A 26563-nucleotide genomic window follows, 5' to 3' on the forward strand; every position below is an offset into this window, starting at 1 on the left:
CCCGCTATCATTTTGAGCGCTGTTGAGCAAATTATGAAAGACCTCTGATTGGCTATTGTGTTTCTAAGGTCATCGGATATGTCTTCTAATGGCTCCTTACCGAGCGCTTGCGCAACCAAACCCGGAAGCGCGTGAAATTATCATTGCATTGCACTCTCTACCGAGCGCTTACACAGATACACACAGAAGCGTTTGAAAGTCTATTAAAGTAAAAATCAAACGCTTCTGTGTGTATCTGTGTAAGCGCTGTGTATCTGTGTAGAAGACATAGGAAAAATCATTTTTTGTTCTGTCGAACACAAAAGACGACATTTTGAAGAATGTAGGCCAGCAAACAGGTCTGGTTCAATTTTGACTACCATTGTATTTTTTCCTACTATGGGAGTCAATGGGGGGCAAAATCTGTCTGGTTATAAGCATGCTTCCAAATATATTTCTCTGTGTCCATCAGAACAAAGACATTGAAACAGATTTGGAAGGTGAGTAAATGATGACAGGATTTTCATTTTTGGGTGAACTGTCCCTTTAAAGCCTTTCAACCTCGAATAGGCCGGAAGATACTATATTAGTACTATATAGATGTATATAGACGCCCGCATTGGTGAGTGTTTGTCGGAGTGTGTGTGTGGTAACAGGAGCCTGCTATAGCAGATAGCAGAAACATGACCCACTTTGGCCGTGGCCAACATGGTCAATGTAAATGCTCTTATCATTCTGCAGAGAGCAGCAATATTACATAACCTGCAGATAAGCCTGTTAAACTTTCACCAAAGCAACCTACTGATACAGCGTTAAACCCACTAACAAGACACAAACTGACCCGATGAGAAAACATCCCACAATGCTTTGATTATTGCCCATGTGTGGTTCCAAAATGCCTAAGGGTATGTGATGCACTAACAAGTCTTATTCCCTTTAATGTGTGTGTGTGTACAGGTTAAGCTATATTTGTGAGGGCCAAATGTCCTCAGTACCATAGTGAAATACGTGTGAACCCACTTGTGAGGACATTTTACTGGTAATAGAGGGCGCATGTTTGTGTGATTATTAGGTTAAGGGTTAGGGATAGGGGATAGAATACATCATAAGCTTGATATAAAATCAATGGAAGTCTATGTAATGTCCTCACTAGTATACTCAAACAAACCTTGCTGTGTGTGCGTGTGTGTGCACATGTGTGTGTCTGGGCCTAGATAACCTTGCATGCCCTCCCTGTGATAGATGACATTTAGCACTCCCAGCTGAAAGGCATGTGTAAAATCCCAGTGAAGAATTCGGCACGGCTCTCCAAGTCACATACTGACCTTTGTGGCAATCATGTGTAAAGTCTGTGGGAGATGTTACAGAGCTGTGGATATCATCGTGTCATGTTAAAGGGACAGTTCACCCAAAAATGAACATGTGCCATTATTTACTCACCCTCATGTTATTGCAAAGCCACATGATTGAGCTGAACACTTAAAGGGAGACTTTAAATACTGCTACTTGACATAAACCATAAAAGTTAAAAAGCACTCAGGAGGGCAATTAAATAATGGCAGAATAACAGCTGCAGTTTTCACACAGTATTTTGGCCGGTACTGTGATCTGCAGGCCGTGGCATGAGCATGCGTCTGAACGCAGGCATGACTAAACCGGCCGATTGAAAGACTAACTGCTGAGAATAAGACTATCTCTCACTGTCTGGTTCATGGAGCGTTTTAGACTTCCAAATGCATTTGAGACCAGCTGATGTCTTTCACTTTTCTTACTGCGGGCATTGTTTACAGTCTCGTGTGTTGCAGAGAGCAAGAGGAAATCATGATGATGGGGGTTTCAAAACTCCTCTGCAGCTGTTGAGAAAGCCTTGAGAGTTTTTTTACCCTTCCTCTCTCTCTCTCTCTCTCTCTCTCTCTCTCTCTCACTTCTGTTCACTCCTTTCAAATGCAGTCTATTGAAACAGATTAACCTCACATGACTCGCAGCATACATGTGCAGATGCACACATTCTCACAGGTGTGCTTGTTTCAGAAGTTTGCCAATTTTTTAATAAGTAAACACAATTAACATCATTATTATAGCACTAAAATCTACAACGGAGTGTTTTGTTAGGTCAAAGATGGTCACTAAGAAGATATTCACTTTAAAAAGGCACAGAAATCAAACTGTTACTTTTGACATTGAATAAAATATTAAACAATTTAACCCTTGCATGGCGGTTTGGTTTGTAAATAAATACCATAAAATTGTATGTAAAAAAAACTTTACACAAGTTTACTTTATGTATCCCAATTACAAGCAACGTAGATAATACTTTTGGGTAATACTTGTCATTTACCTTTGTTAAATAACATTTATGAAAAAAGGTACAAACAGATTGTGCAAAACATTTATGCTTTCTTAAATAAATGCAAATAACGTTTCTTATAGTTTACTACCACTATCAAACATTTTGGTTTTATTTATTTAAAAAACTAATAAAAATAGTTTATTTTGAAAAATATATATTTTTAAATTATTTGAAAAATTTAAACAAAAATGAAAATGACAAATGTTGCCTCTGAAATCAACTGAAATACGTTTTTAGCTGAGGCAATAAAATTATTAACAGAAAAAAAAAAAAACTAAGGTAAAGCTAGAACAAATCTACTTGTATAGCGACACAAAAATAACAACAATAGCTCATTCAAGGTTGGAAAAACAATTGATTGGATCTTTTTTTGTAAATGGGACCCAGACTCAAACACCACACAAGGGTTAATACTTAACATAAAGTCTTCCATTCTGGTATAATCAGATTTTATCATTTGCTAGGAAAGTCATCAAATCCTAAAAGTGTGAGCAATAGTAGTAGTGATGCTTGTCTTAGCAAGAATGACTAATAATAAATATGTAATACGTGTCGAGTGAATTGGAGCATTTGACTTGTGTCACGCCTACACACTCATGAACCTGGACGTGTCGGGACGAGAGAAAATGAGTGGAGCAGAAGTGTCTAGGTCATGATTTACACTTTTAACACAGCTTAAACCGGAAGTTCAGATTGCTATAACACTACTGACAAACACACACAAGTAAACTTTAATTAACTTAATACTAATATATTAACAATTTAATACTAATAATTACTAATATTCATTTATATTATATATNATATATATATATATTATTTCATTTAATGAGATTAAAAAACAATTTTTAGTGTGGATGTCATTTTCAGATTTTGGTGAACTTTCAGCTAGATAAAGACTGTATGATTTGACTGGCCACGGGAAGTTGACCCATGGAGAGTGCCCTGACCTCCCCCTCCCCGTGCTCCCTCCCTCTCTTCCAAACACCAACTCTGAACTGACAGTCAACAAGCACAGTCCACAGACCTTTGACCTGCCATGCCAGAGAGAGAGAGGGAGAGCAGGAAGAGTGGGGGGGGATTCATTTAACTTTCTCTTTGTCTCTGGTCATTATTTGCCATAAACTCCCCCCCACCCCAGCGGGCTTCTTCTGCTCACTTCCTGTGCAAGAAAACACTTTTTCCTGACGCACAACAGAGTGAAGAGATCCAAAATGTACAAAAGTGGTCTTGAGTTTTAGGGGTCAAAGGTCAAAGCCTGAAACTTGATGCCTTCACGCAACCCTAGACCAATATCACGACTCCGTCTGCAATGCCAGTATAGCGCGGGTCTGTCTGGACACTTTACCTCCACAGCAGTGGGATGACTGTGGCCATTCTCCAGCGGACCAACTCCTGACAGATTGATCTCATCTTCTTCTGGTGGCTTCCAAATGTACTGCTCACCATTGCCCATGAAGACTGCCTCCTGTTGGCCAGATGAAGAACATGCAGGCTGGTTAGACCTACTCGGAACCGTAACTCATCATTTAAAGGGACAGTTCACCCGAAAATAAAAATTCGGTCATCATTTACTCACCCTCATGTAGTTCTAAATCTATCTACATTTCTTTGTTGGGTTGAACACAGAGAAAGATATTTGGAAGAATGCTTGTAACCAAACAGATCTTTGCCACCATTGACAACCATTGTAGGAAAAATTACAATGGTAGTCAAAAGTGCACCAGAACTGTTTGCTTTCCTACGTTCTTCAAAATATCTTCTTTTGTGCAAAAAAAATTATAAAGCAAATTTTCCTACTATGGTAGTGAATGGTGGCCAAGAACTGTTTGGTTACAACCATTCTTCCAAATATATTTCTCTGTGTTCATCAGAACAAAGAAATGTATACAGATTTGAAACAACTTGAGGGTAAATGAAGACAGAATTTTCATTTTTGGGTGAACTGTTCCTTTAAGTACACTTATGGAAGTGTACAAAAAGTGTATTTTAGTGCACTATTTTGTTTACCTGGGCATGAAACACTGTGGCTAATATACAAGTCAAGAATTCTGTGCATAAATGACAAGAAAGCCTACCTCACCATTTTAATCAACTTTACTTGCCAAACAAAATTCGATGTTAAATCATAAATAGCACTTCAAAGGAGTTTGATTCTGGATTTGTTTCTTTCTGCAATGGAAATGTTCAGTGAGTTAATCATTAATAGAGCAGATAAGTGTGCTGTCATTGATTAAAGAGGGAGAAACACACCTCCTGTATGAATGATTGATAGTAGGAGATGAATGGCTACACTGTTTGGCACTATTTATTTCCCTGGCCGAACCAACTACCTGCCCACCCTGTTGAAAAAAACAGCATATGCTGGTTTGGTATGTTTTGATGCTGGTTTTTGCTGGTTTAAGCTGGTCATGTGCTGATTTAAGATGGTCATGTGGTGGTCCTTAACTGGTTTAAGACGGTCAAACCAGCATCAAAACATACCTAACCCAGCATATGCTGTTTTTTTTCAACATGGTTCCTCCTCGCTGCCTCTAACTAAAAAACACAAGGCAGGGCGGGCAGACTGCCAGCAGGTCTTACATAATCAAGCCCGGCGCACTAGACTGCCACATGTGCTGTGCGTGCTAGCTCTTACACATACTACACTAATATTCACTGTATGCACACTCGGATAGCATGCAGGTCAGAGAGACGACCTCATACCCATACTGTGATTTATGAAGGGAGGGGTATACACTAACTTGGATTTGCTTAAACATTAAATGTCATACTTGTGCAAGTCCGGTTTAGAAAGACAAGTACACACACGCACGCACTAAATCCAATAGAGTGCCTTTGTAAACAAGTCATACAGAATCCCGTAACAAAGATTTTCATCTCCAAATGTGGCAGAAATGGCTCACAATTGGAGCTGTGTTAACAGGAAGATAGCATCATTATCCGATCATTGTCTCTGTGTTTTTCATTTTAAAGGCACCACCACGTGGACGTTCTGCTTTTTGCAAATCTAATCTTTCCTCGAAAGCCACACACAACGTAAACAGGTATCAGCTGGCAAAAGCAGAAACACGTCGCACCCTGTTGAAAAAAACAGCATATGCTGGGTTAGGTATGTTTTGATGCTGGTTTGTGCTGGTTTAAGATGGTCACATGCTGGTTTAAGCTGGTCACGTGTTGGTTTAAGGTACCAGTTTAAACCAGCTAAGACCAGCACATGACCATCTTAAACCAGCATGTGACCTGCTTAAACCAGCATCAATATATACCTAACCCAGCATATGCTGTTTTTTTCAACAGGGACAAGAGCAACCAGATCCTAGCTAAAGCTAAAAACAATATATAATTTATTTTAGATAAACTTCATGGTTTTCATTTATTAAAGTACAATTATTTCTGTAAAATGTATCAACACTTCCTAAGACTTATTTTTAAACTATTTTAGTCATTTATAACTTCGTTTCTCAAATATAATCATACCAGTAATCACGATCAGGTAACGCTTCATCACAGTGGCTGTAGATTTTATTTTTATGTGTAGGATACAGCGCCCTCCAGTGGTCAACATAAACAGCTGCACTACTCGTTCTCTAAGTATTTATCACATCCCGTTACATTTATACATTTGAGAGGCAGTTTTACCCGTAATGTCCTTAGTGCATTCAACGCGTGTATTTAATATCTTTGTCTTACCTAGCGATCACTGCTAACCGCATATTCTGCCCACTGAGCTACAGAAAACTCGCTGTCACAATGCTGGAGAGGTCTGGGTGGTTGCCATGGGATTCCTGTACAGTTTCTTAAAATGTTCTGAGGGGTTTTTGATAGGTTATGTAGTTGCTAGGGCGTTCTTAATAGTTGCTAGGGTGATCTGGGTGGTTGCACTCTGGCCCATATCAAAAGAGCACATCTCTAATGCCAATGTCAATGCTAATCTGGTCTCTGCACATGATTTGTGTTTCTCCTTTTAACCTAAGAACATGGACACATCTGTACTTAAAGGAAAAAGAGGGGGATATAAAATGCCCCAAATGGACCACACAGAACACATTTCTAAAATTAATTTTGAAATACAACAGCTACTTTTAAAGGGACAGTTCACCCAAAAATGAAAATTCTGTCATCATTTACTCACCCTCAAGTTGTTCCAAAACTGTATAGAATTCTTGGTTCTGTTGAACACAAAAAAAGAATTTTTGAAGAATGTGGGAGACCAAACAGTTCTGGAGCACTATTGACGACCATAGTAGTTTTTTTTCTGTACTATGGAAGTCAATAGTGCCCCAGAATTGTTTGGTTAAAAAACTTTGGTTACACACAGGTTTGGAACAACTTGAGGATGGGTAAATGATGACATCATTTTAATTTTGGGGTAAACTATCCCTTTAAGGTTTACAGCCTAATGATACTATGAAATCAGCCAAGCAGGTTTTTTGATCTTTACTGTTCTCCCGGCTGATTTTGGGAACATGTCAGCCAGCAAATCCATCTGAAGACCACTTGGGCCAGCCTAAACCAGCTAAGACCGGCTTAGAAGACCAACTAGCCCAGTTGTATTTTAGCAGCATATTTTGCCGATTTTGAATCTGTGTGCCAGAGCTGTCACCTTTGGGAAAGTGGGCAGATGAAATGGTTCCACTGTTTTCCGGTGCAGCGTGCCGCTGGAGGACTCCGTACTGGAAAGGCTATGCTGCTCTCTCTCCCCATCATCTAGCACTTCTTCTCTCCGGCAGCGCTCCAGCTTCTTCACCTTCCGTATCGAGGCGTACTCCGCCGTCACCTCAGGACTCGCGCCGTTCACACCTCCTCTGACTCGCCCGTTCCCATCAAACTTTGGGCTGTGTGGGTGGAGCAGAGTGGCCGTGTTGGTCGATGTCTGGGGAGGGACAGAGGGCGGGGCAGCAGCATCAGACCCTGCCCCTTTGATCCCCACGCTCTCGTACAGCCCGTCGTCTGCGGGGTGGAGCGCGGGAGAGGATCGACGACCGACTTCGGAGTAGGTGTGCTCACGCTCGCTCTCGGAGCCGGCGGGCGCGTGAGGCAGCTGGCAGCTAGTGCTCAGTGGTCGAAGGTCAGAATTGGAGCGGCGGGTGTGCAAGAGCAAGAGGTCCATGCTGGCTGGCCGACTCTTGGGAGCGCCTATCAATCAATTATATAATAATGCAGAATAATGTGAGAGATTGGAAAGGAGCTTTAAGAATTGATGTCAAAAAATGCTGAACACAGGTTGCATAAAGAGTCACATAACCTCATTTCTTACATCTGAAGTTACTCCATGCCAACACTAGAGGGCAGAGCATTACTACTGTTATGTCATGATTATGTCATTTTTCACCACATACTTGACACATATATTTAAACCGGTGTACATTCTGTAAAACGAGTTAAAGTCAACATGAGACATCCACAATACATTGTATTTCCGCAACGTGAAGTATTTCAGGATGGTGATGTAGATATGATGTAGAAACCTGATAGTCCACCAGGAATTGAAGTTGATCAGATGACTACTGCCCTCCTACTGAACATCGCTCGCACTCATTGGTTGTAGTTTAAGCAACCTTGGTGATGTCAGCCAAAAAGTAAACTCATTTAAAGGGTTCATCTTGACTTTTTGGGATTATGATTAATGTGTGTCCTCCCACGCTAAATGCAGATAAGCATCTTTTGAATGTACTTAAGAAATAATTACATGACCTTGATGTGTGTGTGTACATCACTGCTGAATGAGTCTGTCTGTCTTAGTCATGGCAGCAGGAACACGAACTAGTAAACATCTCATCACAACAAGTCTCAGGAGACATCAGCCTCAGCACGCAACGGGCACAGGCCGCTGCATATGTGCGTATGATCTGTATGTGAGTGTCTCATAACAACCAGTTAGTCTCTCTCTCTCTCTCTCACCATTGGCGTTGCATGGCAGTCGGTTCATATCGTTCAGGCGGGTGTCAGATTTGCTCATGGACTTCAGCTTGGACTGGCGCAGAGCAGCCTGCCACACAAATCAATATCATCAGCATGTCCATGCAAACGCATTGTGTGTATTTGTGTGTGTGCATGTTTATAGACTCATTACTCACTGTTTCGGTTTTCTGACCCGCTCCATTAGTGTGGCCATGTTTGCTTTTGCTTTTTCTGTGGACAACATAACAGAAGCACTCCAGTGATTTTAATGCAACATACTGACTAAAAAATACTTCAAATCTGTTAAAAAAGTTAAAAGGGACTATTTAACCTAATATTTGTGCAGGCTGTATTCTGTATGTTATTAGAATGACACATTAGCTTAACAGCACATGCTAATGAAAACTATGAAATGTGTGAGTGTACACTATTTCAAGTCTATAAAGTGTTGAAGTATTTCTAATGAAGTATTAAGTATTGATTTATTGATTATGTGAGTATACACTTCTGTTTAAAAGTTCTGAAACACTGATCCTAAAAATCTTGTAATCTGAAGGTGAATCTTTAAAGGGATAGTTCACCCAAAAATGAAAATTGCGTTATCGTTTACTCACCCTCATGTAATTACATACCTGTATGAATTATATAGAAAGATATTTGGAAGAATGTTGGCCATTTTCAATTCTGTGACATCATTGACTGCCGTAGTAGGAAAAATTAAATGGTAGTCAAATGTGCCCCAGAACTGTTTGTGTTCCTAAATTCTTCAAAATATCTCACTTTGTGTTCAACAGAACAACAAAATATACAATAGTTTTTTCCTACTATGGTAGTGGATGACGTCACAGAACTGAAAATTGCTAACATTCTTACAAATATCTTTCGTTGTGTTTAACAGAACAAAGAAATTGATATAGGTTCGAAACACCCTGAGGGTGAGTAAATGATGACAGATTTTGTATTTTTTTGGGTGAAATATCCCTTTAAATGTTTGAATGCATTTGTAGACAAAATATGACTGTGCCAACATTTTAATTTCTTTCATTAGAAAACAAAAATTGTATTTAAAAAACTGAAATATGGATGACCAAATAAAAAAAGCAGACAATTAAAGTGCACAATAAATGAAAATTCTGTCATCATTTACTCACCCTTGTGTCATTTCAAACCTGTATGACGTTCCATCTTCTGCAGAACACAAGAGAAGATATTTTAAAGAATGTCGGTAACCGAGCAACATTGGCCACCATTAACTTCCATTGCGTGAACACAGAACCACTGAAACATTTCTCAAAATATCTTCATTTGTGTTCCACAGAAGAAAATTCATATACAGGTTTTAAACGGCATGAGGGTGAATAAATGATGACAGAATTATTTTGGTAAAAGAATGTGTTTCAAAACGTTTGAACAGTAGTGTAGGCTAAATATACAAGCAAATAGATCACATTCTCATGAAAGTGGTATATAGTCACTGCTGAGACCTTTTTTCATATTCATGAATATAGTAACGTCTGTGGGGATTATGGCTAGTGTAGTTCGACAGGAATTCAGTAAGAATTGAATAGGCTACTAGATAAAATTGAACCGTCATCTACATCAAATCTCAGAGCTCCTGTTGGGTCTGTCTGTAAAGAAACCAACTCTGTGAATTAGGGATGCACCAATACCATTTTTTAAAGACAGGGTACCGATATTTTTTCTGGTACTCGCCGATACCGATGCCTGTGCCTTTTCACAACACAGTGAGACTAGATTCATAATCACAAACAACTCCACCTTAAAAACAAATAATTTGATGTGCTTTTCACAAACTTTCAATGCAAATTTCACAACAAATTTCAGTCAGTTCTGTCAGCAATGTCACACGAGTTATCGGTGCATTTTTACAAGTACGAGTACATGAGCTTAGTATCGGGCCCATCTCTACTGTGAACGTTAGACCATTTCAAAACAGAGTCACTTATTGGCTTCCATTTTGGTTCAGATGCTCTTTCAAGCACTATGATTTCACTCAAGGTTTTGGAACAGAACTACTGTGTCCGGTTGAATTGAACAGGAAGTGAAATTCCACTACAGCCAGCGTTTCTAATGGCTCTCTGGGTTGGCAGGATCTGGTTTATCTGGGGATTGTGAAATCGTGAGGGACTGGATCTGGATCTGTTGCAGGTGTGCTGGCTGGAAGAGAGAGAGATCTGATAGGTAACCCTGACAATTGCTTCTCCTAATTTCTTCTACACTCACTCCCTCGATCCCCAACACACAGCTGCTATGACATCAATTACAGATTCCCTCGTTCTTTTCACACACCTCGTTTTTTTTCTTTTCACTCTCACTCCATTTTTAACATCCGCTACGACAACCACAGCTCTCGCACATTTGTAAAACAGAGGCTTTTCTCCAACTAATTGCTCAACGACCCAAAAATAACATTTATGCTGTGAAATACAAATGTGTTTAAAGCCTGGTCTGTGTCGCACACAAAGCTCTTGCGTGGCTTTAGAAGATTCACAAACATCACTCTTATGGTGCCTTTGAAGCAGCAGAACTGTATAAAAAGCAACTAGTACAATTCTTCAATGTTCTCCTTTTATGTTCATTTTGAGGAGAGAAAGTCCTATGGGTTGGACGAGTCGAGTGACTTTCTGGGTGAACTGATCCTTTAAGCGATGTATAGATTTGCATGATTACGCCGAAACATTAAGAACTGAGCTACATTAATGTACTGCTGTCTATTTCTTCATCCACACGCCTGTGGGGAGTCATGGCGTGACGCAGCCTCCTGTTTGTTTGTACTTCTGAAGGGCTGTATCGCTTTATTCTCCTGTGAAGGTCAGAAAACTCAGGAGACCAAAGGGACACGTTTGCAGCTGAGGTATTAGTGACCCTGTATCTACACATTCAGAACACACTGTATTGTATATATACTGCAAACCCTCACGCAGCAAAATAACAGCTGCACTGAGTTACTGAGTGTGCGGTCATGAATACAGCTTCAGTACAACCCTTTTTAACTTTCAACACAAGATGAATTCATTATTAAGAATACACTTCTCACCAAGTTTGAGATCGAGGTGGAAATTAGATTCTGTTGTTTCTCAAGAGGGGTTTTCCATAGGAAAGAAAAATCACAGATGAGATGACTAATATCTCAGTTGCTTCTCCTCAACAGCAATGAGGTTTAACGAGGAGTCAATGGACACGTTTGCTTTTGTGTCCTGCTTCTAAAATATCACAGTTGTCCTTCTGAAACCTCATATCTCCATATTTGGTTGTTTTTCTTTTTTGCCATAAATCATTAGTCACATTAGTCACCTTCATGTTTGTCACGGGGTTTTGCAAATATTTAATCAATAAAATTATTTAAAAGTGCTTGTCAACTTTTACAACACAGTATTTAATTGTTTAAAAAGTATTTTCTGAAAATCTGTGAATTTGGACATCAGATGATTTAAAAGGACAGCTTGGGAAACCCAGCTAAATCTGTTTTTATGATTTACTTTTATCGACATAAAATCGTATATAATGTAAAAAACATATTGTACAAAATATGTTTAATATTGACTGAGTAAGGTCATGCCAGAGATTGCAACGGTAATTGTAATTGTAAAATTAATGAATAAAATCACATTTTGATGCTCATAATCTCATATAAGACTGTAACCTGGATTTCATAGACAGGTTCACATTTTATGAACATTTCTCATCAAATCCTAAATAAAATTATCCTCATTATTCCACATTAGTTTCATGGCTCTATATTCCTATTGTCTAAATGTATATCAAATATTTATTTATTTATATGGTGTATTTATTTACAAATTTATTTATATGGTTATTTCTTCTAAAACATTTTACAATAGATATCTGTACTAAAGTTGATACTGAGAGCTCCATTATGTCTCCTGAGCTGTAGGAGAGCAACAACAGTTTCTCTTGGGTTTTCCTTAAACATCATTTGCATTTTCCGGAACAGTGAGTTGTGCGTGTGCGTTTCCATCATGAAGATGAAAACCACTGTCATTTTTGGGCCGTTCTGACGTTTGTCCTGCCTGCATCTGTTCAGTCTGCTGGATTTCAGACCAGCGTTCAGAAAAGTCTTGAACACTAAATGTCTGTATCAACCTCTGCTGTTGTAGCTGTTGCCGTATCAACCTTGGTTTATGTTTTTCTGTATATCAGCAAGTCAATCGGTTAGCAACACCAAGGCCATGGGTTTGATTGCCAGCTCATGTACGATTACATTTATTTTATTTGGCTTTCATCAAAGTAACATTTGATCAGTCACACATTTTCTGGAACTCTTATATGATTCACAATACGATTCTTAGCTCCTAATAATAATTTATAATTTTAGATATTGGCTCAGATTTAGCAGGAAATAATTTAAATATGTACATAAAGTAGCCTGCTTTTTTTCCAAACAGAGTGGGTAAAAGAGAGGCAAAAGTTACAGACTGCATCTTTAACATTTACAAAAGCCAAATGCAAAACTATGAATGTAGTTGTAACATTACAACTATACAAACCAAAGACTTTCATACAGCTTGCCATTCCCCTGCTGTAACGATTCACAGCAAGACTGTTTTTTTTTTGCAGTACAGCAAAAACATGACTTTGTGGTAAAAAAAGCAACAAACAAGCACAGTCCCTTATTCATCTTTTCTGTGAAACATTACGCAAAACAGAAATAGAACTCCGCCTGAAAGTACAGAAACCGATTCGTCGGAGAGTTTCATTCCCTGCGAGCAAAAGTCTTTGTCACAAATGAGCATCGGATGCGCAACTTAACTTAAGGCTGTTTCTCCTCAAACAGGCTCCTACCGAGGGCTCGCAATCTGCTGAAGCAGTCATATTAGCATTCATCAAGTCGCTCCGCAGCGGGGAAGGAGAGATAGAGACAAAAAGAACGATAGAACAGAAGAAAAGAGGAGGTGGTGCCTTGGCATAAGAGCGGGGGGGCTTTTAAGATGCCGACGCATTACTTTTAACATATGAGTGGGTGCTTCTGTACAGACAGACTTTTTATGTGTGCAGAAACATATCGATTGAAGTATTTATTAGGGATTCTTTTCACCCGCATTACGCATACGTTCTATATGTCTCTCCCGGCATCAAAATATACGGAAATGCAAATGCGCACATGCAAATCTCGAACAATTCGATCATGAAACGGCTATCCCTGCACTTTATGCTAATAATCCCACATATCAAAAGATACTTTGCATTGGGATTCCTATGATTGATGACATTTCCCTTGTGGTTCCCGAGATTAGATGATAATTCAGTTTCACCATACAAAAAACACACAAAACCAATCTTTTGTCGAACGTGGATTTTTTTATACAACCTATACTTAGACGTCTTATAAGATTAGAAACACTTGCTTGGCTACAGACCCATGTGTGTGTTCACTTACCTCTGACAGCCCACACACACCAGTACGATAAGGATGGTGACCACAAAGGCAGAGGCCGCTGCGATGGCCCCCAGTATCAGCACCTTGGGGAGATCTGCGAACATCCCACTGAGCGGAATACACACACATACACACACGTCCTGCCGTACGGCTCTTCCAGTCCACCTACAGACAGAGATGTACACAGAAAGACGAGTGTTATTGATTACAGTCATTTTTAGCTTTTCGATAGTAGAGACCATTTTTCATGAGCTATGTTAGACGAAGTGAACCATAAAGTCTGTGTTAAACTAAAACAGAAACACTCACCAATACAAAAGAGGTAAATTGATATAATGCTTTTTTGATACAATCCCCTACAATATACTGGCACACATCTATTTGATGTCTGGATTTAAATCTGCAAGACATAGTTTGCGCATCTGCAATACGCCTCGAAGACGTCTGCTGTCAGATGTCATATAGACCTCTAGAACAGTGGTTCTCAAACTTTTTCGTTGTAAGGCCCCCTTTGTGTAGAGTGCATCACTTTGCGGCCCCCCAAATAAAGACATATATCTTAAATTTAACATTTATAATTTAAACAAAAACATATTCAGTTATACAATGCTGAAACATCAATTCTTTTGTCTGGTGGTCTTATTTTTCTGATGTTTGATTGCATAAAATCTATGATCAATTTCTATATTTCATAAAATGCCACAAAATCTGTGGCCCCCCTGGATCCATCTTGGGGCCCCTCCAGGGGCCACGGCCCCCAGTTTGAGAACTACTGCTCTAGAAGATGTCTTGAAGATGTTTATTATTTAGAATGGATGTAAAACTGCTCTTTCTAAGATGTTTAGCAGAAGTTTTTAGTACACAGCAGACGTTTCCCAGATCTCCAGGTCTTTAGCAGACATCTTACATACGTACCTGCGCTATCTGGGTCACAAGCAAATATTTAAAAAATAAATACAGACTGAGCTTTAAGCCGTATGAATACAGATGGACAGGGTGAAAACAAGCAAGCTTCTGACAAAAAAAACCAAGTTAATTGGATCATCACGAAAGGGGAAGTGAATGCAAATATACAGTAACAATAGAAAAGGAGACCACTTGTACCTCCAAAAAGCGCTGGGATAAAGTTGGCAAACAAAATACTCAGGACATACAGACCTAACATAATATTGTGCACTAAAATGTGCTTATATGTATTGACTTTTAAGATGCCTACAGGAAGGTCTAGAGTTTGACTGAAGTGATTAATGAAACAGATTTAAGGTCTGCAGAGATTCTCTTATTGGAAACAGCATGACTGTTCGTGCTTAAAATGGATGCATTTAAAAAGAACACAAGTGCTGGTAAATTGTACATTTACAGAGAAACATTTGACAAATAAACAAGATAATTGGAAGAAATTGCAGCCTTGAAAAAGAAACACCAGTCCTGAGATTTTTTTTGTTTGGAGCAAACTTTAATTATTCATGTTTTATCTCATTTAACTCTGCATTCTAATAAGATTTAGCTATTTATTTTACCCCATGAGACTAAAAACACTCAAACTAGGTCCAATATCCCTGCAGCCAGAAGATATGAAGATTTTTTCCTGTATTTTAAACAAATTGTTTATCTTACAGTAACATGTTTTTTCTTTTGTTTGTGTTTTAAATTTTGGAGTAGGCCTGCTTCTACTGATTGCTTAATGTTAGCTGCAAATCACCTTAATATTGCTTAAAGACATCTGCCATATTCAAAGCTACCGTTTAATCTGTAGCTCTCATGTTTGGGATTAAATCTGAAATTGAATATAAACTGCTGAGGTGCGTCTGTGGGAAAACGTGACGTCTACAGGCCGAGCTTAACTAGCCACGGCTAAGCTAAACTCTCAGTCAGCATTCAGCCATAAATAGAAATACAGTCAGTGTGTTATTATCTGTAACTCTCTTTCCTTCAGCTCCCTGTGAGGATGTGAAGAGTGAAGACTAAATGAAATTGCTTGATGATGCAGTTTTCTGTCGTGCGGTGATGTAATTCCTAGTGAAACAGGATTTGGTGGAATACTGTACAGTATTTTAATGGAATACAACAGTCTCAAAGTAAAAATCCCATCAAATTTCTTCTTCAAAAATGGTTACTCCCAGTCCTTGATTCTGATTGGTCAATGGCTGATGTGTTCGCGATAAAGCACAGCTATGACCGCTTCACCTAATGATTCTGTGTATCACTGCGCTCTAGGGCTGTCAAACGATTCATCGCGATAAATCGCATCCAAAATAAAAGTGTGTGTTTACATAATAGTGTATATATGTCTGTGTATTGTGCATATTAATTTTGTACAGTATATATATATAAATATATTTTACATTTTCCTGCAATGCAATTTACATTGGTTTAGTCAATGTCAGTCAAAATGTCAGTCATATATCTGTCGTTGCAAATGCATGATGGTGAGCACAAGACAGCGGTGATGATTAAAGTAAGATTAGCTGGACTGTCTTAACACGTGGGATCAAATATCAATTTTTCAAGACGGTCAGAGCTTTCCCCTCTGTGCACACAAATAAACACATAAAACACAAACCAACACACAACACAGCCAGGGGAGAAATGTGGCCAAAGCTCAGGATTAGGACAGAGGGAGAGAGTGATGACAAAAGAGAGGCTTAGGAAAAGAGGTCATGGAAACCAAAAAGCATTCGCCATTTTTATGCGTCTGTGGGTGTGAGTTGCATGTGTGTGTACATACAAAACAAGCCTCGCTGTTATATAAATGCCGTTCTCTTACACGGCATCCTTCTACCACCTGGAAAAAAATGAAATTTCTTTCCTCTGTCTGATGCTGCCGTCAGCAGATTTCCTAAGTATTCTGGAGAATCCAGAGAGCAGTTTTCAGCAACAGCACGAGGACAAAAAGGGGAATATTAAAATAAATGGAGGAGCAGAAAATCAAGAGATTATGGAGGAGTCTTGGCATGGGAAAGTATTTAGAGGAGAGTGTTGTTAGTAGTTTCCCCATGGGAAGGTTTCTCTAGCAACAATTCATACATCTCTGTTGTTCACACCTTGCACCATAGCAGCACTGACGAATGCACAAATGCAACACACAATGATTATGCTTATAGCAGTCACAGTGCATATCTTTGCAGAGGAAGTTGCAATCGTGCAACGTGTAGCAGTGATGTGTATATTCTCTGAATTACCACAAAAATCTTTTCCTAACTCTTCAAGCTGACTGCAATTTCACCGTATTACATGCGTCATATAAAGATATACAACCACAAACAAGGCCTATATTTAGCAAGGTTGGACTACACAAACGACCCTATTTAGATGGATATCAGCTACAATGCTTCAAAGCTCAGGATTGCTGTAAATGTATACATTACCATATTTAAAGTGTAAGCCTATTCCATTCTGCAGGTAAATGCAGTGCTTACTATAGTCCCTTAGACAAACACAAACTTCAATCATCCTAATATGCACACACTGCATCATCGTAATCCTGACCCCCATCATTTTCTAATGGCCTGTGGAAGGACCCAAAGCTTATTTCGACTCTCACTGACTGGATTAGGGCTCTGTCACAATTTCCCTAATCGTGGTTAGGAATTTACAAAGTAAATGTGATGAGTATGTGTATAATCCAGCAAGACATATTTTTGAGGCAAATACGTATTTGTAAAAAAGAAAAAAAACTGCCTTTATAAACAAAGAAAACACATCAATGAGATTAAAGGGATAGTTCACCCAAAAATGTAAAATGTTGTTTCATTTACTCACCCTCGTGTCATTTCAAATCTGTAAGACTTTCTTCCACAGGACACAAAAGAAGATATTTTGAAGAATGTTGGTAACTGAACACATATTCGCTTTTGGTGTGCACACACTAAATATTTCTCTCAAATATCTCCATTAGAGTTTCAATAAAGATCACAAACTGACCTCAGATTTGCCAAATCTGCAGTCAAAAGTCAACATTACTGAGAATCTCAGTATGAACTCAAACATTTCAAATTAACTTGTATAGCGCTTTTCACAGTTTACACTGTTGCCAAATTTACTCAAATCCAAATTATTTTACCTCTTCAATCTACATTCATTTATACCCATATAGCCTTTATGTACTTTAACAATTGTCTAATTTGTTTCTATTTTTATTTCTCCCATTAGGAGCGATTTTAGAAGAAACATCTGAGACTAAGTTGATACGTCAATGAAGCATACTGAGAACTCTGAGCAGTAAAATATTCTTTTGGGGAACTTTTGTGTATGTAATCTTCTGCTTATGACAGCTAGTAAAACAGTGAATTTTCTGTAAAGTTGCCGCAAAGCTCTCTCTCTCTTTCTGTTTCTCCGTTTTTTTTCTCTCTACTTCAAAGCTGTTGTTGTTTTTTGAGGTCCTTATCACACGCACTCGACGGTACGCTCGCTCTGCTGATACGAGAGCTAAACTCAATCTGCAGGCATCGTAACAGTCCGTCAGTAAGGAAGGACCCAACCCTCTCTCCATCCTTCAACTCGACATGCAGATAAATCACATTATGAGAGTGTAAAACCCCTCAATCCATTTCCTCAGAGAGACTTCAAAACGAGAAAGGCTACAAGTCCCTGTTTGACCTCAGAAGCAGCTGAGCTGTTGCTGAAGGGTTTTATCGTAGACTGTACTGCCGTTTAGTTGAAAATGTAAAAATGTAAATGTTTTCTGGGGTTAGTGGTGTGGCGTAAAAACAACAGAAGTCTATGTCAAGTCACAAAGACATTAGCTACATTACTACATTAGCATGTATGTACAAGCTAAAAGACTCTGGCTGTGTCCGAAATCGCCTACTTCCATACTATATAGTAGGCAAAAATGAGTATGAGTCATGAATAGTATGTCCGAAACCTCAGTATGCAAAAAACAGTTCTACTTCCGCCGAGATTTGTGAGTGTGGATCGGATGGACACTCTATCCCATGATGCCACGGGAGCTGAGCAACGGTCAAATCAAATAAGTATAGCGGAAAACTTTAAGGCGGACGTCCGTTTTTAATGTAAGTGACAATAAATGAATTTCTCGTGACTAAAGTTTTTATCAATGCTCACGTGTATGTTGTTGTTAATACGTCATAGGTCAAAGAGCATAAGGGTCACATGACCATAAAACATGGCGGACGCAGTATGTCCGAAATGTATTCATACTACTCCCACTCATACTATATAGAACGTACTGTTTTAACGGCCGATGGGTAGGTACTTATTCAAATTCAGTACGTACCATCACAGTATGCGATTTTCGGACGCAGCGTCTGTGAAACTCCTTAGCAATGACATCACAGAATCGTAGCAGCGATTTTTGCGCAGGCAATCAACACTACGGCCCAAAAAGCCAAATGGGATTTTGATGATAAAGACTGAATCTGTCTCCACATGTCTTAATGCTCAAAGCAGATTATAATGACTTCAGTGCTTATGTAAGGGATAATGTACAGGCAGCCGGTTGTTATCGCAGAAATAAGCCCTGACAGTGTGATCACGCTGAAGGGGCTTATTTCGCGATAACAGACGGCTGCTTGTACATTATCCCACTTATTACACGGCTACTTGCCACATGAAAAAAAATTGGACATAAAATGTGAATTTGAAATATTTTATTAGCTCATTTTCACCGAATGCAGACCTTCCGTGAGGAAAAGCCGTTTAGTTTCGGTTTTAAAGTAAGAAACGACGTTCAAACGTCACGAACAGGCAAATTGGTTTAATCATCTGTAAATATAATGTCATATATGTTATTAAAAGACATATTTATAATTCATTTTTGATATTTTTTGAAAATAACAACCCTTGTAATGTCGCGACTGGCCAATCAGAATCAAGCATTCAAATGAGCCGTGTAATAACTTTAAATAAAGCATCTTAACTCTAAACAAGACTGCTCTGCTGCAGCTGAGAGTTCGACAATGCTTTAGCGTACTTTTATATAACACTTCTGCAGTTCGAAAGTCAAAAGCGGTGAAATCTCTCACTCACATACGTCATTTGAAACATATTTAATGTGAGAGTGACAAATCCCTTCCTTACGCTCTCTGATAAGATAAGTTACGCTCAAGCATGTGAGGGGTGGCTTTCATCACGTTGATCTTTGACTGATCGCAGACCGTTTATCTCAGCACAGTCCAATATGAAATCCTGTCGTCTCAGCAACATTACAGCGTTTATGTTCTATGTAACGTGTGAAGGGAATTCAGTTGTACTTTACAAGATACCAATATGAGCAGAGACATAGAAAACAATAAAAAAGTCATAAAATGTAAGGCTTTATTGCAAGATACTCGTGATGATGAACTGATATTATTGCTTTGAGCTCCATTTGTCAGTACATGCAGTGTGTGTGTCAAAGATTTTAGATCTTAATACAGCAGAAATTCTGAAGCATATAGGTCGGAGCCGCGACGCTGTGGTTGATGCTGTATGCTCCTGATGCTGATCCTGATGAGAGGTTTGAGTCTGACCTGGCATGTCTCTCATCCTCATCTCAATTTTGATCAAATTCTACATAGTCTGCAAGTAATGTTTTTCTCGAAAAAATTAGAAACTAACTTAACATTTAAAGTAGTATACTCAGAGTTGGACGAAGTACACAACTTCCTTACTTGAGTGACAGTACAGATACTACTGGTCAAATATTACTCCACTACAAGTAAAAGTTGTAAAGACAGATTCTTACTTGAGTGACAGTACAGATACTACTGGTCAAATATTACTCCACTACAAGTAAAAGTTGTAAAGACAGATTCTTACTTAAGTAAAAGTACAGAAGTACGTGCTTTTAAAAGTACTCAAGTATTAAAAGTAAATTTCCTTTATGTCAGTTGTGCATTGTTTTATTGTCGTATACCTTATGCCTCTGAAGCAACCTACTGAATACACTGAGTAGCTCACAGTATCAGTGGTATTAAAGGAGCAGTTCACTTCAAAATTTGCCCACATTGACTTTCCATAGTCATTTTTATTCCTACTATGGAAAGTCAATGGGGGCAAATTTTGCAGTGAGCAACTCCTGTAAGAGCTTTATATGTTTAGCACATATATGTTTAGTTTAGATATAATCCTGTATGATCATTTAGCCTGATTATCCTCATTAGCCCCCTAGGCCTATATGTATTAATGAGCAGTGTTCTTTTATTTTGTATATTCCCTTAACCAGTTTTAGCAGCAATTTACCAGTAAGTAATAAGGTTCTTGTAAATAGTAAAGTGTAGAAGCCATGTGTTTGTTGGATTTATTACCATTTGTATTACCATAATGAAACTATGGTATGTTTAGTTGCTGTGGTTTTACTAAAGATTATTAATTGGAGTATGGTTCCTATATATAGAAAATGGTAAATATGTGGATACTGTGGTTTTACTGCAAATACCATCCCTGCTGAAAAAAAACAATGAATTTTTTAACTAGAATGAGATTTTTAAATTATATTCCTCTTTGTAGTGTGTTTTGGGTTTTATTCCAATAGGATTTACCATCCCACCAATAGAACCCATCACATACAAGTAGACAACAAGTATCCATAGTACAATTCCCATTATAACCATTAAATCCATTACATTTTATGTTGTATTTCGGGCAGGGTTCTATTGTTTTTATTTCAACAGGAATACTTCAACGATAGTTACTTCAGTAAAAACATCATTCATTTTCCAAATCGCTTTAAATGATATAGCAGCAGATCAGAAGTTAACACGCACGTGTAGCTCAAGGTGTATGTGATGCTTATTTACCGTTTAGCCGTTGTGTCGATCATTTTCATGACAATGTTTCTACGATCTTTGACTGATCGTAACCCACAGATGAGTACACCACACTTTAACATGTGCCTTTTTCCTCTTTTATTGTTCTATTTGCCTTTTTAGAGCGCTATCAACGGTGTGGCAGCGCCTACGTTTACATTAGTTTAGCGGGGAAGATCCCAGAGTTGCCAGATTTGTGTTAAAAAATCTACCAAATGGCCATTCAAAGGTTGCCGGAAAACCGCGATGACAGAAAAACTGAAATACTTGGCAACAGTAAAAAGTCCTGGCAGATCGCAAGCCAGATAAATTACGCACACAGGAAAACCCGCTGCATAGAAACCATTTTCTACTTTTGGACCTTTTTATAAATGTAGTGGAGTAAAAAGTATGATATTTGTCTTTCAAATGTAGTGAAGTTAAAGTACAAGTACTCAGAAAAAATAATACTCAAGTAAAGTACAGATACTCAAAAAGTGTACTCAGGTAAATTTACTTCGTTACTGTCCACCTCTGAGTATACTGATGCTCACTCATTGAGTGAGTGAGTGAGTGAGAGAGAGAGAGAGAGAGAGAGAGAGAGAGAGAGAGTTTTATTTTTATTTATGAGTAAGTGAGTGAATAAGTGAATATATTACAGTAAGAAGTGCATGAGTGAGCAAATGAGTGAGCGAGTGCATGAGTGAGTGAGTGAGTGAGTGAGTGAGTGAGAGAATGAGCGAGTGAGTGAGTGAGTGAGTGAGTGAGTGAGAGAATGAGCGAGTGAGTGAGTGAGAGAATGAGCGAGTGAGTGAGTGAGTGAGTGAGTGAGTGAGTGAGTGAGTGAGTGAGTGAGTGAGTGAGTGAGTGAGTGAGTGAGTGAGTGAGTGAGTGAGTGAGTGAGTGAGTGAGTGAGTGAGTGAGTGAGTGAGTGAGTGAGTGAGTGAGTGAGTGAGTGAGTGAGTGAGTGAGTGAGTGAGTGAGTGAGTGAGTGAGTGAGTGAGTGAGTGAGTGAGTGAGTGAGTGAGTGAGTGAGTGAGTGAGTGAGTGAGTGAGTGAGTGAGTGAGTGAGTGAGTGAGTGAGTGAGTGAGTGAGTGAGTGAGTGAGTGAGTGAGTGAGTGAGTGAGTGAGTGAGTGAGTGAGTGAGTGAGTGAGTGAGTGAGTGAGTGAGTGAGTGAGTGAGTGAGTGAGTGAGTGAGTGAGTGAGTGAGTGAGTGAGTGAGTGAGTGAGTGAGTGAGTGAGTGAGTGAGTGAGTGAGTGAGTGAGTGAGTGAGTGAGTGAGTGAGTGAGTGAGTGAGTGAGTGAGTGAGTGAGTGAGTGAGTGAGTGAGTGAGTGAGTGAGTGAGTGAGTGAGTGAGTGAGTGAGTGAGTGAGTGAGTGAGTGAGTGAGTGAGTGAGTGAGTGAGTGAGTGAGTGAGTGAGTGAGTGAGTGAGTGAGTGAGTGAGTGAGTGAGTGAGTGAGTGAGTGAGTGAGTGAGTGAGTGAGTGAGTGAGTGAGTGAGTGAGTGAGTGAGTGAGTGAGTGAGTGAGTGAGTGAGTGAGTGAGTGAGTGAGTGAGTGAGTGAGTGAGTGAGTGAGTGAGTGAGTGAGTGAGTGAGTGAGTGAGTGAGTGAGTGAGTGAGTGAGTGAGTGAGTGAGTGAGTGAGTGAGTGAGTGAGTGAGTGAGTGAGTGAGTGAGTGAGTGAGTGAGTGAGTGAGTGAGTGAGTGAGTGAGTGAGTGAGTGAGTGAGTGAGTGAGTGAGTGAGTGAGTGAGTGAGTGAGTGAGTGAGTGAGTGAGTGAGTGAGTGAGTGAGTGAGTGAGTGAGTGAGTGAGTGAGTGAGTGAGTGAGTGAGTGAGTGAGTGAGTGAGTGAGTGAGTGAGTGAGTGAGTGAGTGAGTGAGTGAGTGAGTGAGTGAGTGAGTGAGTGAGTGAGTGAGTGAGTGAGTGAGTGAGTGAGTGAGTGAGTGAGTGAGTGAGTGAGTGAGTGAGTGAGTGAGTGAGTGAGTGAGTGAGTGAGTGAGTGAGTGAGTGAGTGAGTGAGTGAGTGAGTGAGTGAGTGAGTGAGTGAGTGAGTGAGTGAGTGAGTGAGTGAGTGAGTGAGTGAGTGAGTGAGTGAGTGAGTGAGTGAGTGAGTGAGTGAGTGAGTGAGTGAGTGAGTGAGTGAGTGAGTGAGTGAGTGAGTGAGTGAGTGAGTGAGTGAGTGAGTGAGTGAGTGAGTGAGTGAGTGAGTGAGTGAGTGAGTGAGTGAGTGAGTGAGTGAGTGAGTGAGTGAGTGAGTGAGTGAGTGAGTGAGTGAGTGAGTGAGTGAGTGAGTGAGTGAGTGAGTGAGTGAGTGAGTGAGTGAGTGAGTGAGTGAGTGAGTGAGTGAGTGAGTGAGTGAGTGAGTGAGTGAGTGAGTGAGTGAGTGAGTGAGTGAGTGAGTGAGTGAGTGAGTGAGTGAGTGAGTGAGTGAGTGAGTGAGTGAGTGAGTGAGTGAGTGAGTGAGTGAGTGAGTGAGTGAGTGAGTGAGTGAGTGAGTGAGTGAGTGAGTGAGTGAGTGAGTGAGTGAGTGAGTGAGTGAGTGAGTGAGTGAGTGAGTGAGTGAGTGAGTGAGTGAGTGAGTGAGTGAGTGAGTGAGTGAGTGAGTGAGTGAGTGAGTGAGTGAGTGAGTGAGTGAGTGAGTGAGTGAGTGAGTGAGTGAGTGAGTGAGTGAGTGAGTGAGTGAGTGAGTGAGTGAGTGAGTGAGTGAGTGAGTGAGTGAGTGAGTGAGTGAGTGAGTGAGTGAGTGAGTGAGTGAGTGAGTGAGTGAGTGAGTGAGTGAGTGAGTGAGTGAGTGAGTGAGTGAGTGAGTGAGTGAGTGAGTGAGTGAGTGAGTGAGAGGAGAGTGAGTGAGTGAGTGAGTGAGTGAGTGAGTGAGTGAGTGAGTGAGTGAGTGAGTGAGTGAGTGAGTGAGTGAGTGAGTGAGTGAGTGAGTGAGTGAGTGAGTGAGTGAGTGAGTGAGTGAGTGAGTGAGTGAGTGAGTGAGTGAGTGAGTGAGTGAGTGAGTGAGTGAGTGAGTGAGTGAGTGAGTGAGTGAGTGAGTGAGTGAGTGAGTGAGTGAGTGAGTGAGTGAGTGAGTGAGTGAGTGAGTGAGTGAGTGAGTGAGTGAGTGAGTGAGTGAGTGAGTGAGTGAGTGAGTGAGTGAGTGAGTGAGTGAGTGAGTGAGTGAGTGAGTGAGTGAGTGAGTGAGTGAGTGAGTGAGTGAGTGAGTGAGTGAGTGAGTGAGTGAGTGAGTGAGTGAGTGAGTGAGTGAGTGAGTGAGTGAGTGAGTGAGTGAGTGAGTGAGTGAGTGAGTGAGTGAGTGAGTGAGTGAGTGAGTGAGTGAGTGAGTGAGTGAGTGAGTGAGTGAGTGAGTGAGTGAGTGAGTGAGTGAGTGAGTGAGTGAGTGAGTGAGTGAGTGAGTGAGTGAGTGAGTGAGTGAGTGAGTGAGTGAGTGAGTGAGTGAGTGAGTGAGTGAGTGAGTGAGTGAGTGAGTGAGTGAGTGAGTGAGTGAGTGAGTGAGTGAGTGAGTGAGTGAGTGAGTGAGTGAGTGAGTGAGTGAGTGAGTGAGTGAGTGAGTGAGTGAGTGAGTGAGTGAGTGAGTGAGTGAGTGAGTGAGTGAGTGAGTGAGTGAGTGAGTGAGTGAGTGAGTGAGTGAGTGAGTGAGTGAGTGAGTGAGTGAGTGAGTGAGTGAGTGAGTGAGTGAGTGAGTGAGTGAGTGAGTGAGTGAGTGAGTGAGTGAGTGAGTGAGTGAGTGAGTGAGTGAGTGAGTGAGTGAGTGAGTGAGTGAGTGAGTGAGTGAGTGAGTGAGTGAGTGAGTGAGTGAGTGAGTGAGTGAGTGAGTGAGTGAGTGAGTGAGTGAGTGAGTGAGTGAGTGAGTGAGTGAGTGAGTGAGTGAGTGAGTGAGTGAGTGAGTGAGTGAGTGAGTGAGTGAGTGAGTGAGTGAGTGAGTGAGTGAGTGAGTGAGTGAGTGAGTGAGTGAGTGAGTGAGTGAGTGAGTGAGTGAGTGAGTGAGTGAGTGAGTGAGTGAGTGAGTGAGTGAGTGAGTGAGTGAGTGAGTGAGTGAGTGAGTGAGTGAGTGAGTGAGTGAGTGAGTGAGTGAGTGAGTGAGTGAGTGAGTGAGTGAGTGAGTGAGTGAGTGAGTGAGTGAGTGAGTGAGTGAGTGAGTGAGTGAGTGAGTGAGTGAGTGAGTGAGTGAGTGAGTGAGTGAGTGAGTGAGTGAGTGAGTGAGTGAGTGAGTGAGTGAGTGAGTGAGTGAGTGAGTGAGTGAGTGAGTGAGTGAGTGAGTGAGTGAGTGAGTGAGTGAGTGAGTGAGTGAGTGAGTGAGTGAGTGAGTGAGTGAGTGAGTGAGTGAGTGAGTGAGTGAGTGAGTGAGTGAGTGAGTGAGTGAGTGAGTGAGTGAGTGAGTGAGTGAGTGAGTGAGTGAGTGAGTGAGTGAGTGAGTGAGTGAGTGAGTGAGTGAGTGAGTGAGTGAGTGAGTGAGTGAGTGAGTGAGTGAGTGAGTGAGTGAGTGAGTGAGTGAGTGAGTGAGTGAGTGAGTGAGTGAGTGAGTGAGTGAGTGAGTGAGTGAGTGAGTGAGTGAGTGAGTGAGTGAGTGAGTGAGTGAGTGAGTGAGTGAGTGAGTGAGTGAGTGAGTGAGTGAGTGAGTGAGTGAGTGAGTGAGTGAGTGAGTGAGTGAGTGAGTGAGTGAGTGAGTGAGTGAGTGAGTGAGTGAGTGAGTGAGTGAGTGAGTGAGTGAGTGAGTGAGTGAGTGAGTGAGTGAGTGAGTGAGTGAGTGAGTGAGTGAGTGAGTGAGTGAGTGAGTGAGTGAGTGAGTGAGTGAGTGAGTGAGTGAGTGAGTGAGTGAGTGAGTGAGTGAGTGAGTGAGTGAGTGAGTGAGTGAGTGAGTGAGTGAGTGAGTGAGTGAGTGAGTGAGTGAGTGAGTGAGTGAGTGAGTGAGTGAGTGAGTGAGTGAGTGAGTGAGTGAGTGAGTGAGTGAGTGAGTGAGTGAGTGAGTGAGTGAGTGAGTGAGTGAGTGAGTGAGTGAGTGAGTGAGTGAGTGAGTGAGTGAGTGAGTGAGTGAGTGAGTGAGTGAGTGAGTGAGTGAGTGAGTGAGTGAGTGAGTGAGTGAGTGAGTGAGTGAGTGAGTGAGTGAGTGAGTGAGTGAGTGAGTGAGTGAGTGAGTGAGTGAGTGAGTGAGCGAGCAAGCGAACAAACGAGTA

General features: G+C 40.5%; 1 protein-coding gene and 1 long non-coding RNA gene across 4 annotated transcripts in view; one reads left to right on the forward strand and one right to left on the reverse strand.

Moving 5' to 3' along the window:
- LOC130571840 (uncharacterized) overlaps positions 1-26563 on the reverse strand; it is a 47429-nt gene that overhangs the window by 3965 nt on the left and 16901 nt on the right. The window contains exons 1-6 of one of the 2 annotated variants that reach the window (XM_057363103.1): positions 13653-13740; positions 9385-9421; positions 8410-8464; positions 8234-8321; positions 6936-7468; positions 3678-3797 (exon numbers count right to left, since the gene is read on the reverse strand). In XM_057363103.1, the coding sequence (XP_057219086.1) occupies positions 3678-3797; positions 6936-7468; positions 8234-8321; positions 8410-8464; positions 9385-9395 (807 nt within the window). In that variant the 5' untranslated portion in view covers positions 9396-9421; positions 13653-13740. Of the gene's footprint in view, positions 1-3677; positions 3798-6935; positions 7469-8233; positions 8322-8409; positions 8465-9384; positions 9422-13652; positions 13818-26563 lie in introns of those variants that run through there. The other variant, XM_057363101.1, reaches the window with a different exon arrangement.
- Positions 7404-17932, forward strand: LOC130571841 (uncharacterized). 2 transcript variants are annotated; one of them, XR_008965131.1, is made up of 4 exons: positions 7404-7501; positions 8075-8170; positions 10345-10435; positions 17805-17932. It is a non-coding gene; the product is annotated as an uncharacterized LOC130571841 (long non-coding RNA). The 2 variants fall into 2 exon arrangements; XR_008965132.1 differs by lacking the exon at positions 8075-8170 and having other exon boundaries at positions 7408-7501.

The sequence above is a fragment of the Triplophysa rosa genome, linkage group LG21 (genome assembly GCF_024868665.1).
Source record: "Triplophysa rosa linkage group LG21, Trosa_1v2, whole genome shotgun sequence".
Classification (NCBI taxonomy): Eukaryota; Metazoa; Chordata; class Actinopteri; order Cypriniformes; family Nemacheilidae; genus Triplophysa; species Triplophysa rosa.